This window comes from Patiria miniata, unplaced genomic scaffold (assembly GCF_015706575.1).
Source record: "Patiria miniata isolate m_02_andy unplaced genomic scaffold, ASM1570657v1 HiC_scaffold_20, whole genome shotgun sequence".
Taxonomy (NCBI): Eukaryota; Metazoa; Echinodermata; class Asteroidea; order Valvatida; family Asterinidae; genus Patiria; species Patiria miniata.
In genome coordinates this window covers 40,436,630-40,455,522 of record NW_024037059.1, presented here as the reverse complement: position 1 = coordinate 40,455,522, position 18,893 = coordinate 40,436,630, and the positions used below count along the sequence as shown (strand labels likewise).

General features: G+C 42.8%; 1 protein-coding gene across 1 annotated transcript; it reads right to left on the bottom strand.

Annotated features, from left to right (window-relative positions):
- Window positions 1-193: 193 nt before the first annotated feature.
- LOC119729187 (iroquois-class homeodomain protein IRX-1-like) lies at window positions 194-18,527 on the bottom strand. The gene is made up of 2 exons (XM_038201728.1): window positions 18,229-18,527; window positions 194-2,828 (listed from the first exon to the last, which is right to left on the bottom strand). Exons 1-2 carry the CDS (start codon window positions 18,248-18,250, stop codon window positions 1,657-1,659), a joined length of 1,194 nt encoding a protein of 397 aa, XP_038057656.1. The 5' UTR covers window positions 18,251-18,527; the 3' UTR covers window positions 194-1,656.
- Window positions 18,528-18,893: the final 366 nt, after the last annotated feature.

Below are 18,893 nucleotides of genomic sequence, written 5' to 3'. Positions count from 1 at the left end.
TTTGACAATTCCCTTGATTCAGTTCCATGAAATTTCTGAGCGAAAACATTGCTTTGAAATGTATTCTTACATTTTTATCCAACCCTGGCCGTGAAAAATCAGAAGTAAGATACATCACGTCTTTGTACGAGATAGTAACAGAATGTAAAATAATGTGCAAAAGAAATACTGATAAATGAAACAGAAAACAAGATTTGATGTACATATACATAATCGTTTATTTCTAAATCCAATAGAAATTGCAAACAGAAAGACGATAACAAAGATTCTACATACATTGTATTCGTTTACTATCTTCACAAAAAAAAATCATCCTTCTAGAACTAAAAATAATTTCTAAATCACAAAAACAGTAAAATGAAGACACAAAAAAAGGCAAAAGAGAAGGAAAATAAGATACACAAGTGCTGTTAGGCAAAATACGCAAAATTTCATTTTACGAAGGAAAACCTGACTTACATCGTCCCAGTTAATTTAGAAATAAAATTTTCGAGATTTTTCCCACAACGAAGAATAGGCTAAATTTATTCACTTTCTCATCAAACAATTTTCTCATTTTATTGCTATCACACGAACTTTACAAAAACAAAAACTCACTTCTGCAAAAGTATCAAATGTTTGTATAAATACAACAAAAAAACCCACGAAATCCCAGTGTATTTGCTCGAAGCTCCCATTAAAAGATTGGAATCTTTAGACTGAAACAAGTTAACCACCTTTTTGGTTTTCTTTCTTTCAAATCAAACCAAATCAATTTTTCCCCAACGAAGCTTTGGAACGTTTACATCTTTGATTGCTCACATTAGTTTCTGGGAACGATTCCATTTCCATCACACTTTTTTCAACACCATGTTCCTTTATAAGCTGACGCATTTGCAAACTTGGGTACGAGGATAAAGGCACCACAACGAGTCTTATGGTCTGGTACAAAGTCCATCGAATACAATAACCAGTAGTATGGCACTACCTCACCGTCAGGGTACAAGACCAATATGGCCTCTACTACACCACCTGTGGCCGGGAATTAAAGTAGTGCCATGCAAGCCTTGAAATTTGGCATGCTGCCATACCTCCATTTCACTACACAATATTCAAGTTAATCCCAATCACTTATCCTGCAAAATACAATCTTTTGGATCCAAATTCATCCATTTTCAATATCTAGAGAATTGTTCTGAGCATGAGGAATAAATTTAAGAGGCACTTCAGTAGAGGCCAAACAGATACATGTACATTCTGACTGAGAAGTGTTGGCATGCATTTCTTTTGTTTGTTGTGTCCTTTTCAAGGTGCACAGTGCCAATCCACATTTTGATCCTTTTCCCACCTCGTTTTTGTTTTTTTCTCCAATTTACCCGATTCTGATAAATCAGAAATCTCAGGCCAGTGGATGAACAGCTGGACTGTCACATATTCACGACTACAAGGAATGTTCAGGAAGGCACGCTATATACAGAGGGTCTTTTATGATGCCGTTGAGACATAGTTCTTGGCGGAGTTCTTGGCGGAGTTTCGTTTCTTAAACTGCAGTTTGTGTTTAAAGTCGGCACAAGATGACTGAAACAAGTGTCCTGTAACACAGCTGCCCACGAAATGTTGGATACGGCGTGTAGAACTGCCTCAATTAAGAATAAGCCCAAGTTGGCTGAGTATCAGCTACAAGCAAGCGACAGGTTGTCCGTAATGTCCGGGGTGCTGATGCACCTGTTGTTCGCACTCTCGTCTCGAGATGGCAGCATCTACCAGCATGTAAAACCTGCTGAATGTATCCGCCTCCATCTTGGTTGCCGCGGGTGACGGTCGCAAGGATGGGGACTCATCCCGTGGAGGTGACGGTGGGGGAGTTTGCGAAGACGTCTGGGAAGGCACATGCGAGTGGTTTGGCACGGGTAGTCTGTTGCCATCTTTTGACTGACTGAGGTGACGGTAGAGCTCAGTGTGTTGGTGATGGGAATGGGGGTGGGGAAGCGGTAGGCCTGGGAAACTAGCCCCATGGGGTAGGCTGAACTCCAAAGGTGCTCTGACATACTGGTAGGTGCTCGGGTAGTTCAGAGCAGAGGACGGTAACATTGTTAGCGGGGAGCTGCGGTACGGCCCTGGCTGTGTCAACGAGGGACTGCAGCCTCGTCCTGCGCTCGTTGATCCTGCATCACTCAGAGACGGGCTGGAGACATCCCGCTCCATGCACATCAGGTCATTCTGGGAGAATTCCGTGCGTTGGGTGTGATCGTGATGGTAGGTGGTTGATGGAGGGCGGGGCGAGGGGGCTCCCTCTGAGTACCCATCAGACTCGTACGGAGGGGAGTCATAGCCACTGGCACTCATGGATGACGTGTCAGCTTCATTGCCGCTGTCGGAGAGTCTGGATTCCTCCAAGTTGATTCTGGCATGTGCCTTCTCCTCCTCAGGACTTCCTTGCATCTCTGCACCTACCCCATCCTCATCCGCCTGTCCGTTCAGCTTCCCAGGAGACCGTCTACTGATGGTGAACTTGTCCGGGTCTCGGCCCTCCCGTCGGATCATGTCAGGGAGGATCCTGCGTCTGGCATTGATGAACCAGTTACAGACCTGCAGAAGGGTCAGGTTGGCCACCCGGGCTAGGTGCATCTTCTCCTGGTCATTAGGGTAGGCATTGTAGCGATGCTCATACAGCCACAGCTTCAGGATGTTGACAGCCTCCTTGGGGAGGTTGCCTCGTCGCTTCTTGGTAGCTGGCATAGCGCTGGCGGGAGCGATGCCTCCGGCTGGCCGGAATTTCTTGTGATGAATGACCCCTGCTCCAGCCGAGGACATATCTGATGCTCCACTGTCAGAGATCTTCACAGTAGCTGCAGAAGACAAAGAGATAAAAACGAAGGCCACATTATTTAAAACTGTCAGATGTTAACAGCTGTCCCAGTTTCCAGGTTGTCAATTAAAATACAAGGCTTACAATATTTCTGTTGAACTAATCCCCAAAGTAATGATGCATGAATTTTAAATAATTATCAAAGATTTATGCTCTACATAACTCAACATTTCGTCTGAACTGAGATACATGTATATGTCACGAGGTCATTGGAGGCATATGTACTTTTTGACCAAAAATCCAGCCAGCTGTTATTTTCTCGTGTTGTGACTCACATAAATTGATGAGGCTTATTTTGGCAAACAAACTCTGCAACCTATTCCGGTTGTAAGGTTACATCAACATTTCAGAGTTGCTGACAACTGACACCGAAAGAAAAGCAGACGCAGTTCGTTGACTTGGCATTAAATCTGAGCTACTTACGCGACTGTTCTGCCCCAAAATCGAAACAGAAACGTAGCCACATTGTTTATCGGACATTCGTCACGTAGTTCCGAGAGGCAAAAGTGACAGGCGTGCCCCGATACCATGAAGTATTTCCTCGTTCCTGAAATGTTTTATGCCCCCCCCCCCCCTTGGGCGACCAACAAGTTTCTCTTTTGGCGATCAAGGGAAGTATCCCTATCAGACCGGGCCACCGGGACCTTCTGGACCCCTCCAAGGGAACCGGATTCGGAGAAGGAAATCACTTTACCATCTTGTGGGCTTCCCGAGAGCTGGGAAATTATGAATGAAAATTAGGAGAGACGCCATCACCTGCTGTCTAAACAGAACATAGGACGGCTGGATTTCCAGGTCGTGCGTTACTGCCAATTCTTACTCTACCATCGACCTTTAATCCCGGATCGAAGTTGCAAACGGATTCAATGTCATAAACGCATGGGGTTGCGGGATAATAATAGGCATACTGTAATAAGAATGTTAACACCTTAGCGCTTAAATCAAACCTCGGTTATCATGAAACCCATGTATTTGGACAAAATGGCTTAAGTGGCTGTAAAAGGCGAATGAAATGTTACACAATCTGACGCCCTTGAGGCTTAAGACGTTCGGATTTTTCTGGTTTCCCTTTGAATGCATCCCAGTCCAGTTCCCACAGTGAAGGTGACCCGGCGAGGTCACGATTATTTTCCTTTTTTTTTCTCCAGGGACCGAGGCCGTCCAATTGAAAGGTGTGAACGTACTGACCACGCTCGACTAACGCCAGACAGTATTAGATTAAAATGACCATTCCCAAAATAACCATCCCGTTTCCATCTCTATCGATTTTATACATTCTGTGAAATCGCGTTCTTTATTTATGAGTTCGGGTCCAGTTCTGACACCTCGAAAGCAACAAATTCCCACTAAAGAATGAAGTACAGCTGTTGCCTCATGGCGGCTGGGTGATCATCCGTTCGACCAATCACATTACCACAAATAATCCACGTCACTCGGTGTGACCAATCGTGAGTCCCTCCACATATGTCCCCTGAAGAACCAATGTCATGACTATTGTTGCCACACATGATCCACGTCATGTGGTTTTTGCAACTTTTTCCAATCACTAGAATCATTTGGGGGAAATGGCAGAGGGACGCTAAGAAATGTTTGCCAAATGCATCTACAGGCTGCGCGCAAGTTGCGCAACCACAACGTCCGTGTCTGTTTTATCGATCCCAGCTCCGAAAGTGGTCTGACATCAATGACATTTTTTTTCAATCGCACCTTAATGGTACTTTGTACCTGCTGCAGAGAATATTACTATTGCCCACACGGTAGACACATTCGTAGTGGCATGCCAGGATTAACTTGAGGGGGGGGGGGGGGTTCGTGTGGAACGCGAGAACAAACTGTATAGAAAGATGGCTGACCTCTTAATCTCTGAACCCACGATTGCACGAACCAAACTGACAGTAAAGTTTATCACGCTATATTCAGTTTAAAAAGTAATTACATATGTACATGTGTACCAGAATTCGGAGCAGTCAGAACATGTTAGTCAGCTCAATACTGCACTCTTTGACGCCACATCACAGCTATATAAAGTTTGGCGTAAAACTGCTGTCATTCTCTATGCAATCTAAAATTACAGCACACTGCAATTAGCTGCTATAACTCAGGTTGTAGGTTGTTTGTGGTGATCACTGCTACTTAAATTTCAATATTCTTTTGTCGGAGGATGCGGATGCACAATTTTTTATGTTTAAACTGTGTGCCTGTGACATCAATTATATAGGAAAAATTTATGTACAATGTACTTTGGCCTCGTTACATTGTCTAGCTCGCTCACATAAGGCACCAGTACCAAAGCAGTTAAAAGTTATTAATACTTAATTATTTTGCTGCATATGCCAAGTGTCATCTTTTAGGCCCGTGTTGATGCATCGGACAAGTTATACACTGCTGGGTGACGGCAATGTTTTGATACATGGATAGTATTTTCAATACAGTTTTAAATGGTACAACACTTATCGATGTTTACTCATTTGCAAAATGTCATTTTCACCTGGCGTATATCTTTCCGACTTGTTTCTGTTTGCAGTACAAAAGATCCAATAATAAAAAAACCCAGCCACTGAATTCATTAATGCAAAACCCAAGATATACAACAGACAATGATTAATGATTCCAATATATTATTGCTGGCTGCAATTATTCAAGCGTTTGATATTAAAAACAGCAGCGGTGGCAATTTCGAGACACCAAAGCAAACTGGTACGAATTTCGTCGACGGTTATCTCCGTAGAAGAAATCAATGGGAGATTGAAGGCGTAGAGCCCAATATGAGAAGACAGCTGGTACCAAGACTAGTGTCACAAGGCTGGTTTTAATTCTACATCGGAAGCTGTAGAATAATCATTCAAAATGTGTGGCGTTCGCGTATATAACAAAACAAGCGCCGTCAACCATGGAGAAGGGACACTACAATGAAAACACCGCATTCGGTTGAAAAAAAAATGACAATGTGAACGCTGCAATTTAATTTTAGCCGACAAAGCGATCTTAAATAGCCCAGGATGTCACTCTACAATTTAAATGCAAGCAGTATTGATGGAAATTGAATCATGTGGTTGCACAACGGGCCAACAGATTCCGTTGTGTATCGATTGAATAAAAATTGGTGTTTTTTGTTTGATAGAACTGTCACTGGCAGCTGGCGTAGTGGCGCCATTTTGAAATATTTTGCATTACAAATCCCATAGACATTTTGGCGTTGTGGATGCCTCATAGGTTTAGTTATAACAAAAGGCATAGGCCTACGGACACACTTTCGCTATTGAAAATACAAAATGCACTGGATTGCGTATCAACAGCAAATTGATGCTTTCCTGATTGAGTTAAAAGCGCAATTACTGCACATGCACATAGCAATCCTTTGTGACTGTCTGTGAGTCAAGAAACATTATGCTTTTGATGTCCCCTAATCATAGAGGGCGCAATGTTGCGACCGTTTCAAGGTGAGTGCATTGCAAAACAATTGCCGTGTGTCAAAACTGTGAGCAATGCACTGCTTACAAACACAAATAGGACGAGGTCCATTCAACAGTAATTAATACAAAGTATGGCAAAAGTTGGAAGAAAATACTGAAACTGATCATTAACACCTGACAAACAAAGGCTGATGCTTCTATGCCAGCTTTAAAACAAACATTCCCCGAAATCCAGGTTCCCTAGATAAACTCTCTTCCCTTTTAAAGCTTCCTCTATCATATACATTACAGGAAATTTAACCGTACCCAAAGTGTCGCTCTGCACTTTCCAAATTGAATAATCTACTCAAGGAAAGTGTGGACAAATAATCAAGAACTTTTGAAATTCCGACAGTGAAAACCCGAACCCAAAATCTGCGCGGTGTCGTGCTTTGAGAAGAAAGGGGGAAAACCGCACGTACGTCGCGCTGCGCCACGTGCGAGCGGGCGCGTCCGTTGCACCTGCGGGTCCCTCGGCTGAAAAGGACGGCAGGAAATGGGACGAGAGACGGTGAAGTGATTGCATAGGATGGGCGAGGTATCCTTTGTGTTAAGACACAATGCCATGGAGACAAGCAAAAAAAAATGGGGGAAAAAATGTCTTCTGGTTGGATGAATCTAATAATAGCAGTCTTTGTCATTTTGCCGTCGTGCGCATATGGGGAATACAACACGTGTGCCGTGGGGTGATGGTTTTACAACGGAATGTTTACGCAGTGTGGCAACACGTGGTGCCGGGGAGGTAACAACAAATGTGTAAAGACAGCAGTTTTGTGTGTAAATTCATTAATTTAATATAGAGTTAGGCCTATATGGCAATACTACGCTCCAGATTAATTGTTTTTTGTGGTAATTGCGTGGTGAAGTAAAAGTGGGACACGAGAAAAAGACGACGCTAGGCCTTTGTGAAATCTGGTGCTAAAACAAAATGCTCTTAATCACCCAACTTCATCAATTACCCGGCACTTTGGCAAGGAAAACAAATTCCTAAAGAACAATGAAACACAATGTTCAGCTTTCGAGTTTTATGTTGAAAAAAAAAATGAAGTAGTGAAGCAGTGACGTAGTCATAGCTCAAATGCAAAACTAGTTTCGTTTCATACTTGTTTCTTTCCTCTTAACATTTCCTCCGTTACCTGACATTTCTCATCACACAGGCCCCCCCCCCCCGACAACCAACAAAAACTCTCGTCATATAGGGACGACCTGTTGCGTTTGTTTTACCACGCTGCGCACACACATGGCTCTAAGCACAATGCCCTTGTTTGTACCGCCGCAACAACAAAAAAGATGAGCAAATACGAGTAGGCGAAGAAGAAAACAGAGCGAGAAAAAACACCGAGGCTTGAACGATCGGTAACAGCCGGTACGGTGAGAAACAACCACTTGACGCACTCGTGGACGGCCGCGAGACCGCAGCCATGCAACATGTGACAGTGACAGGTCGTGAGATCGAGGTTGAATGATGACAATACAGACACGTGGCACACACGCCGTATGGCACGGTACTTCTACCGCTTGCAATCCTGCATATTTTTCCAAACAAAACAAGAGTACCGTTCCTATATAGAAAATACCTTCAAGCCTTTACATTGCTTAAGTAAGCAAAATTTCTGTAAAATAAACTAATTTTCTTGGACCTCAATATACAACACCATTGATAACAATCATCAGCTATTTTCACTCACAATTATTGATACCGACTTAGCATAATGGGTATACAGACCGAACCATGTAAATAAAACCCCTGAAATTGAGATGTACAAATGATCCTCGTTATTTCCTAAACTTTCAATAATATTTACATGTACTTCTAAGCTAGATACAAAGGAAACCTCACTGTTCTCTCGCGTGCATCTCCATAATTATTTACAAATATCCACCGATTAAATATCACAACACTAAGCAGTAATTAAAGAGGCTGGGGGGGGGGGGAGTGGGATGGAAATGGCCGCAAGAATCGTTTTGGAAACAGCTGTTGGCGCGCGCGCGACTGTTTGATGGCCACGCGCCATCAATTTACAGAAGACAATGGCGGTTCGCCACGTGGTGTTGTGACCGCCTCATTATCGCTGTGGGTTCGTGTTGACCGCGAAGTGTCTAAAGATACTTGGCCGAGGTGTTAATTGGATTAATTAACGCTAGGCGCGTGCCAAGAGGAAACTGTTCTACTAAACAATTATCATACAAGGACTTTGGTAACAGATCAACAGATCGCGCAATGACAGACGATCGCTTTGTGTACTCATCTATACAAATGCTTTCATAAACAATCGGTATTCAGTTTTTATCTTCCCAAGTATTACAGAATTTTCTTCTTTGACTAGAGGAGGGAGAACAAATTCCCAAACCGTCTGCAGGAGAAACTTCCCCACAAAAGATGAGTTATTATTGTATGTAGCCTACTTTTGACAAGTCCTGACGGATCAAACATGATGAAGTATTTACTCCAATACTCGGAAAGTGGACAACCAGGAAGTGACAGGTGGACGGCGATAAGAGGAAACGACGGTTGAAAAAAAAAGATGTTGGTCACAAAAGAGAAACTGTCATCCACAGACCCTGACTGCTGCTTGCAATAACTAGGGACCAGAATGAAAACACATTCCGACATGGGTACGAGAATTAGGGTAAATTATCCCCCTGTCACCCATTGTCCTTGCTGATAAACAGGCGGCGGAAACTAACAATTTCTGGGAGGTTATTGGACAAGGTGCGGAAGACGTCATAAAAAAAAAATGACCGGATAAGAAAGAGGTTTGTTTTGTTCTCTCGACTGGGCTCTCGCCGCCAGGCCGACTTAGGGGATTTCTTGCGACATGTGGTTTGAATATGACATCGTTTAAGAGATCTAGATGACAGAAGTTACATTTTTTTCCAATTCAGCCCCAAACCACCTTGATGACGTGAACAGGAAGCGGCCGCCTGACGCTGTATGGTATTGGTAAACCAAAACGTTTCAAACGCCACTCGGTGGAAAATTGCAAGATAATCCTTTAATACACTCCATCCGGTGTTATTTTGACATTCGAAAATTCACCCCCCAAAAAATCATTTTATAATGTTATCTTCGCATGCCAGACTATTTTTGTGGTGTTAATTTTGAATAGGTAGCCCCTGGGGATTTTGTGTGTGGGGTTTTAAACTGCGGGCTGGGGTGTCTGTGGGCAAAGTTGACAGGGGCCAGAAAGTTGCCGAAGGCCACGGGGAGTTGGACCGTCCTTTCCAGGCGACTGACCAACTGTGTGACTCGCCTTTCCGGTGTTTTGTCAGCGTTAAAATACTTTTCAAAAAAAGGTTCCAGATCAGCACAACGGTAGCGGCACAGCAGGTAGATGATGTAAAATATGTAGCATTCAATTAACACTTGAAATTGATTGTGAGCAAAGCCAATGTTCACCAGCTCAACCAAACTCTTGGGACAAATCGGTTCAGGTTGATCCATGGTTGTCCTGGGAGGGGGTTAGTCAGATACGTACCAAGGTCCTACGGTTGGATTCGAACTTTGAGCCCCCAATCATAAGTAGCTGTGAATATACTGCCAAATGTTGGCTCGCCAAGAGCGTTAAGATCCTTTCTCCACAAACTAATCAGACCAATGGTTTACGTGTAGATAGGCTTCAGGAACTAATACAATTCCTAAATCCTTTCGATTACATCCATCTCAAGCCGTTATTAATTGCTATCTCAATCGGCGGTCAACTGGCCGGAGTATTTAGCTTCCCTTAATAAACTACATATCCGTCATTTCCCGTAGATTTTGCACACACTTGTTGGATTCAACCCTACCCACCGGTTCTTCATCTCATTTCAAAACTTGAAGTGACTCAATTCGCACCAGGAAGCGTCTGCCAAGAATAAGCGGTCACCGCGCATCTGCTCAGAACGAGACGCGCTCGTTTTGACAGCCGTATACATTTTTATGGCCAGCCGTCAAAGTTAACATTTCGGAGGAGCCTGCATGGGCACGCTAGCGTACCTTGTAGCTGATGACAGCGGAAATGGTGCTGTCTGATAAGAGAACCACGTCAGCAGTAGTGTATTGCTAATATCTTTAGATATCACTCGCCTGTCATGACCAATTTCCAAGGATCTTTGTTTCTAAGCATTACCATGTAAACAAAGCAAATGGTGTCGGTGTTGCACGACACGAGATCGGATTGGAGCCCTAGTTTTCTGACATTCTAAAGTAGAAGGTACCGCAAGTTGAAAGACAGCCGGTTTTAGACCACTATGGCATGAGCGTATATAGTGTCCTGCAATGTATGCCACAAGCCCCACCGAGATATCAAAACTCAAATTCGAACCGGAACTCCTTTTTGTAGCTATGAACATGCCATGAATGAAACCCTTGGCCCATACCCTAACAACAGGACAGTTGGCCAACTATGGCGCGTCACAAAAGGCAGACCACTCCATCAATCCAATTCAATATTTCTTTCAGTTTGCCACCTACTTCAAACACAGCCAGAGGATAAATGGTTGTGATATGACTGAACCTATGGCCCCTGTGTGGTAAAATGCCTCGTAATAACGAAGAAGGAATGTTTGTGCTCGGGCAGTCATCCGTGAATGGGAAACGCTGCTCGAAATGTCAATTCGGGCTAGCTGAAAAGACTATGGTTTTAGAAATTCTCACCTTAAAAAAAACCGGACTCCTTTACGCATGTCTAACAAAGATATTAATTTTGCAACCATTGTTAGGCTGGTTTCCATATAAAATAACTTTGAATGTCTAGCTTTCGCTTACCACTGCGACCTTGCCCTGTTTACTGCAATACCTTATACCGTTTCCACAACGTTACCAAAAGTGCGATTTGATCCGTTTGAAGAGAGTGGTCAAAGGAAAAGCAATTTCAGACCGTTGTATGGTTAATCCAGTAAAATTACAATCGAGCTACTTTGATACTAATTTTAGGCTGGACCGAGAACATAGTCGACGGAAATATCACAATTTTTAAGCCACAAAACCAGTTTAAAACCAAGGCTATATTTGGTTGGAAAGGGTTTCTATAGCACCGTAAGTAAAGTAGATTTACCCAAGTGAGCAGTTGGGTACTGTATATCAAGCTATTACTGGAAGCCTTTATTACTCCCATACGTATGAGAAAACTTAATTCACTGTGTCTTGCTTGGTACCAACACATATCCTATACATGTACAAGGTTTTCTCGAGCATCCCAATAATGCAATATCTCGGCGAGTATTGCCTCCTATTAAACACCATGCAAGGTTACCAGGCAATTTACGAGCACCATTTGAGCAGCGTGGTGCACTGAGCTCGCACCAACGCGTCGCCGAACTGTCAGAAAGAAAGAAGAAGTCCCAAGCTGGGCTGGGGAAGGACATTTGAATTAAAATAATATTCTAAAGCATGTACATAGCCATTGTGATGACCTTGATGTAGCACCCAATATACCTCCTTTGTTAGAGAAAAAGGCTTGCGTCCAGGCACCTGCCTATATGATCATGTTAATTGCTTGTTAAATTGGTAAGGGAAACCCTTGAAATACATTTACAATAAACAAAGCTGGAGGTCGATAAAATATAGTTTCCTTGATTCGAATATCTTATGTCATTTAGATCTATGCTCAAAATTTCTAATATTCATTTCTAGTTTAAAACCCCCCCAAACATTTTGGAAATTTGAAACTGCCGGAAAACGATGGACACCTGGCGTAAAATTATCCACTACATGTGTTCTGTTACCAACGTAACCAATATTTTCCTGGAACAATTACCGTATACGGGGACGGAGCGTTATGACCCAACTGTATTCTTTATCCTGAACAATAATTTACAGTCAATATTCTGTAGAAACTGCAGCGCCAGGGAGTGAAATATTAATGGATTTATTGTGTGGTCCTCCGAGTAACTTTTTTATCAATTCATACCACCATATTTATCGTGAGCCAAAGGTTCGAAGTTCATCCCTTTTGGGTACGAGGTTCAACGCACTGGGGTCATGTTTGCCGACCCCATTGATTCACAACGTCGGAAGTGCATCAAGTGCCCAGATCCGAAGTCGGCACTTGATTTTGTATGGCGGGAAGATAAGGCAATATTTTACTATCTGGATTGCGTGTCAGAAATACAAGGCACTTGTTGACTATGGCCCAGTCTGAATGAAGCTGTTATGTGTATTATATAGGGCCTAGACCGTTGATATGTTAAAATAGATCCAGGGCCATACATCAGCTGAGGAAGTATTTTATATGACCTTAAAAATATCTTCGAACTTCAACTTCAAGACTATTCTTCAATCATGTGGTGTGTTTTACTGTTCTGAAGAGATCCTTCTGAGGTTTACACTTGAAAAAACAAAAAACAAAAACTGAAAACCCCTTCAGACTATGTCCTGAACAAAATTATGCCTAAAATCCTCGACTTGTAAATTCTGTTGGATGTAATTGGATGCAATACATTAAGCCTTTGGCAACTATGCAAAACAGGTATCGCCTAGTCTTGGCTCGAGCCTATTTTTCTGACGGGACTTCCAATACATGTATTTTGAATCATCTCGAGTGTATTTCTGTCTAGTAAAATGTTCCGATGTCGCGAATTAAGGCTACCATACGGTCTTATTTCCATGTTCATTAGACAATCTCCACTGTATTCTATGAGACAACCATATGGTGCAGCCATCGACTGCAATATGTAAATTTGATCGCGATAATTTGCCTCGACGTGGCATCAAATTATATTCTAGCGATGATGGGTGTAGATCGGGCGATCGGGCGAGAAGTTACGCCTGGAGAAATGTACTAATAACCCGTCACGGGCCGTGCTATAGACTAGCCATCGACACCATTAATAACATCACCAATGAAATAATTGGAAACTTAAGCAGGTGTGACGTGTCCAATTCGTCGGGAGACGGTTATTTGAGATCAGAGGATTTCTATCTATCACCGTGTCACAGATAGCAGGGGACCAGACGGTTCACCAACATTTGAACCCCCCGACCTATTTGAAAATGACATCTCCAGACTCTTTAAGATCGACAAAAACGCTCACCAGTCAAGTAGAACCAATATTCAACTCGGTCCGGAAGGCTATTAATTACAACTCACATCTACGGAATAATCATCGGCAGCTGCGTGGAAAATTTATCAAGTCATTAAGGCAAATACAAGGAAAATTAAAACTTCATTTGCATATTCAAAAACACAACGGTTATACGGTATATGCATTTGTAAAGAGAGACTGCCACCTCATTAGCATTTTTATGAATGAAACGGAACCGAACATGCGGGCATCTGTCAGAGCCATTACAAAAAAGATCAGCCGACGCCGGTATAATTTACCGTTTTATTGCATTATAAGTCGGACCGTGACAAAGGGAATTTTTTTAAAGGTAACCAGCAACAATTTCTGTCAGAAGAAGTAAATTATGGAGGGATTTTTTTTTTTACTAAAATGATGAAAAACGGAATAGTAAGCGACCTACCAGCAACTTCTACGCCGTATTTATAAACGAACAGTAACATCATGGGAGCGATTCTTTGATAGAAGACAAAGACACGTCAACATTTTCCTGGTTTTTTTTCATAACAGTCCCTCAGTTCACTTGTCTTTTTAAATTAAAATATAGGCCACCAAAATACGTAATCATTGACGTCAGGATGAAAGAGCGCCATCTACAATGGAAGAAGTGACAATGAAATGGTCTGACTAACATCACGGTGTGACCGTTTTAAGTTTAAGTCCATTCCCTATAATAGACCATGGCATGACAATTTTTTTTTGACAAGACACACAGAGCTTGGAGACACTCGTCTTTTACATTATACTTCGCCTATATCGGTTACTGCACAAGTCCCTCGGCAGAAAATCGACCGGGCTTTTGGGCACCCTTTGTCCACCACCGGACCACGTCACAACCCCCCTAAAAAGGTATGGATACTAAGCAAGAAACCAAGAAGGAGTACATTAGTCTTGGCTGATGACTCTCAAGGAATTCGGTAGCTTTCAAAAGGCTGTTCGATTTTTTTTTTCTTTTCGCCTTGCTCTTGCTGAGCTGATGGAGTTGCAGACCTGTAACGTCTGAAAGAAAATGGACAGCACATTGAGCGAGTTTCTGAAGGGGTTTTTGTCTGGGTGTTGAGTAGATCGGCACATATAGGGACACAATTTAATCATGTTTTTTTTGTTCGCCCTGCTAAGACTGACTGAATTATGAACCACACGAGACCATTTCCCTTGGAGGTGTTCTCTCACCTGCCAAGACGCAGGGACCCACTCGGCGGGAGATCGGTTAAAAATAGCCCAGCGAGACGCAATCCGGGCCACGCTTCCACCAAAGCTTTCCCCGTGTGTACCGCTGGTCAATGCTCCTAATTCGTGGTTTCTGTAACACTTCACCCAAGGGCGCGTGATGTAGTCCAAATCTTTCATCTACACTGGTCCCCGTGCACGAGGGCAAAGTTTAGAAAACCGGTTCATTTTTTTCTAGCTTCACAACTAGCACACTTTAAACTTGCCCCGTTGAACTGACGACAGCAAAACCGTCAATATTTGCTATAGGACTGCGCACACCGAGCATGTCATCCGGTGTGTCTTTACAAAGATCACAAATCACACCCACTGATAAAAAAAAACTTGTAGAAAATGCTGGTCAAGTCTCAAGTCCTGGTTTCACTTTGCAGTTACAAGTGATTACTTCAGGTTTGCTTTTGGCACTAAATTGGGACCGGGTACTAAAGCGGCAGCACTCTTTTCAAGACACAAAAAAACGACGATGATAAACTTCAAAAATTCAAAGAGCGATGACGTAACACCAGAGCAAACTTTGACAGTTTGCTCAAGCACTGACAAACAACCGAAGGGGTTCCTGTCAAAAAAAAATCGGTCGCCATGCTTCCAGTAAACCCACACGTATAACGTTTAAATACACAGCTCTGGCTTTTAAGTTTAAAGCACCCTGTTAATCCGTATCCCGTCTTTTCAGTTGCAGGATATAAATTCTTATTGATTGCACCGTCTGAATGGACCGTGGGGGTGTGCTTATATCACGTTGACAGCTCCCCTATAGAATTGGTAATCAAAGAGCCTTTGGGGGTTACCAGCACAACACGCCGGAAAGACCAGAGAATTGTATGAGGAAAAAAAAAACGTGCTTCGACTTTGTACACAAAGCTGAGTGATTGTATGACAATGCAAAAGTTGGCTGGTTATAGCCAGAGTTATTCGGGCGCAGTCTGTGGTCATGCAATACGCTCGCGTTACTATAGGGACACAGAAAACTGATGGTACACCATATGATACTATCTAATCCACACATCTTTACATACAGACGACCCTATGGGACTTATCAGGTCCGTATCTGGAAAATTTTATCAGGTATAAAACTTAAATGCTATACATGTTAACAATCCCGGTCTATACTTATCTGTATTGGCATATTGCCTTAACATGCCAGACTATTATTGCATCATACACCATGTTCCTTCCCTGTGCTCATAGTACAAACCTTGCAACATCGCATTATACTTCCCGCTGCCCTTGCTCAGTTTCTCAACTTTTCAGTTCTATTTTCAAGTTGAAATTGACTCAAGGGAATGAACCCAGCTATAAAAACATGATTGCACTGAACTAGTAGTATGTAATAAGCCTTGCAGCACGTGTTGTGTGATGCATGCTGCGTCAGGGTCCCGTTGCCAACCCGTGAGCGGCTATCACACACGAACCCCGGGAACCTCCCGATATTGTGTCACTTCCCCACATGCCAACTTTTTTTTAGGGGGGATTTTTTCCCCAACTCACATAGATCTCAAGACTCAACTTGACATCGTGACATTATTAGAATCCCAGATTTACGAGCGATCACGTCAGGCTTTTTTCCTTTCCCCAAGTGGTGTCAAAAATGCTGCGCTTTCGCACATGCTGCCAAGAAGAATGACCTTGTGGATTTGAAATGGCAGCAGCAGGAAAAGTACGGAAAGAGGGCAAAAAAAAGGGAAAAAAAAGAGAACAGCTTTTTATTAGTTGGTTTTCAAGTCGTAAAATCCAGTTTTAGTTCGTACGCGCCACTTTGTTTCTCAAACAAACGGCTTGTTCTAGTTGACGTGTGCAAACAGTTGCTGGTACGCCCCCCGTGAGTGTTACACTTAAGTCACTGGGTTACTCAATGCATTCTATTTATGTATGAAACAAAATACAATACCGAATAAGTACAAAGAAAAATACCTTCTCGACAATTGTGTAGTGAATAACGTTCGTGCTATAGAGTGGTTGTGGGTCTGTCATGGGTGGACGGTTACGATAATCGAGTCAGCTTCAACTTCGAAAGTCTTTTCTACACGTTGTCACAGGAAATGCTAAAAGTAGTAAATTTTGCCTTAAAAGTTGAAGTAAAAAAAAGAAGCCGACTCAGAAAAGTTAAAGCGTCATGAAAGCTTAGAAAAGAATGCATTGCATTCGTGCGTGAACATGAGGTGTTTTCAATTCAACTTTCTAGTGTGACGGTCACGCAATGCGGAGAGCGAAAAGTGGCACTTTGATCTTTTTTTTTTTTACAAAACCCTTTTTCTGTTCATCACGTACCCAGATTCGACAACTTTTCCCACGTCCGGATAAAATCGCACAGACACAAATGTGATTTAGAGAAAGCGTGGCAGACGACTTAAGTTTTAAGCGTCTCAAACCCGGACCTGATGTAACCGACCTCCGACGGAATGTAGCCCCACTAACCCTCTCCGCACCATGCCTTTGATATATGAACCACGACCCCATTATGGGACCTAAACATACACGAAGTTATGCATACAACCATCATACCTACACTGCTACAAATGATACATCAACCACCTGATAGTCTGCCATTTAATTTCTAAACAAAACCCAAATCAACAGGTCACCCTGAAAACGGAAAGAATTCCATACATGGACATCACTAATTTTCCCTGCAGTGACCGTACCTATCAGCCATCCGAAGCAATAACATGTCCTAAAACAAATTTAGCAGGAAAAATATTGAAGCATTTACTGAGAAAACACTTTGAATTTTTCAGGCCAGTCTCATAGGGTTGGTGCACAGGGTGTCCAGGTATGCAACTTTTCCCCTGAAAACCTCTACCACATTTCTAGTTGTGTCATGTTACTCGCAATGTCATCGATTGTAAAAACAAATGTGGATATTTTCAAACAGTTTCCTTTTCAGCCGATACCCCACGTGTTTGGCACAACGCCCTAGACCGCCACACAATCACGAGCATGCGGTTGTGTTTTATAGCTCCATGGTTAAACTTGTAATCCACCATGTTGGTCATGTCTAAAATTGGACGAGCACGCGGTCGGCGGCAGTGACGCATTTAGACCAGTCGGCCAACTCAGATCGGTCGGTTATGGATGATGTCATGATCCGACGAATATGAGTAAGTATATATGTTTATTTTTGGCTCCGTTTCAACATCATACGATAGATAAACTGACAATATGACATGGTGATACCGTCCTCCGTGGTAAAAACTCAATAGTCCTAGATGAAGAGCAAATTTGTTGCTTGCAAACAATGCCATATATAAATTTTTATTAAACTCGATTGTTCTGACAACTTATACATGTACATGTACATGTACTACATACAATTTTGACCACATAGGAAAAGGCATGCATGTATTTTCACATGGAAAAGTAAGGTAGCACTTTGACTAACTAGAGTGCAAGTGTGCATAAGCTTTTGTAGCTGCAAGTACTTCATCAGATGCAATGAAGAAGGGCATCATCATACAAGGTTTATGAGTAGGGTACATGTATATAGTAAAAACAGAGGGTGATGATCAATCAATGTATTTTCATGTACACGTGTACTCGAAGATCAGTGCAGGCAGGGCTGCAGTGATAATGATACTGCTTCGTAATGATAAAATGAACCATATTGCAGACAGCCTGGCAAAATCGGTAGACACATCGGCAAAAATCGCTCACCTTTTTTGTTGAAAATTCGCATGGTTGTGGCCTCTTCCTTCGCTCGAGAGCCGATCCACGAATCAAGAAAATCCAGAAGGACGAAGGCAGGGAAAATGTTCCCAGGTATTTGCAACAACAAAGACGGTTCGGTACCAGTATAGGAGTCGAAGGAAATAAACCATCCAACGTGGTATAGACGAGTAGTATAGCGTGACAGCGTGGTGCTGCTGGCTGATTGTGACAGAGTAAATGAATACGGATTTGACAGTACAGGTCTGGCCAAACGATGCGTCCAGCCAGACTGCTGCTAGCACGTGGTCGTTGTAACCCTGCACCGGCGGGCAGCGAAGACACGCCCCGCGCACCGCTAACCAATCAGCGCCTTCCAACACTTTGACAGCCATTCACTGAGAATATGTTAATGAGCGTATCTGCTTTGATATGCTAATCGTATTTACAAACCCCGCCAAATGTTGAATGGAGGCTGCAGCGCGTTGAGCGTTTATGCAAAGTAGGCTTGTTGGTAATAGCGACACAACATTGGACGAGACAGTTTTGACAGGGTTGCTCGTTTCCTTTTATGACAGTTGTAGCGTGAGCGTGTGTATACATGTACAGTACATGGCCCAAGGGCGGCGCATTCCAGCACGTGGTGGGATTTCACACAGAACAAAGGAACTGTA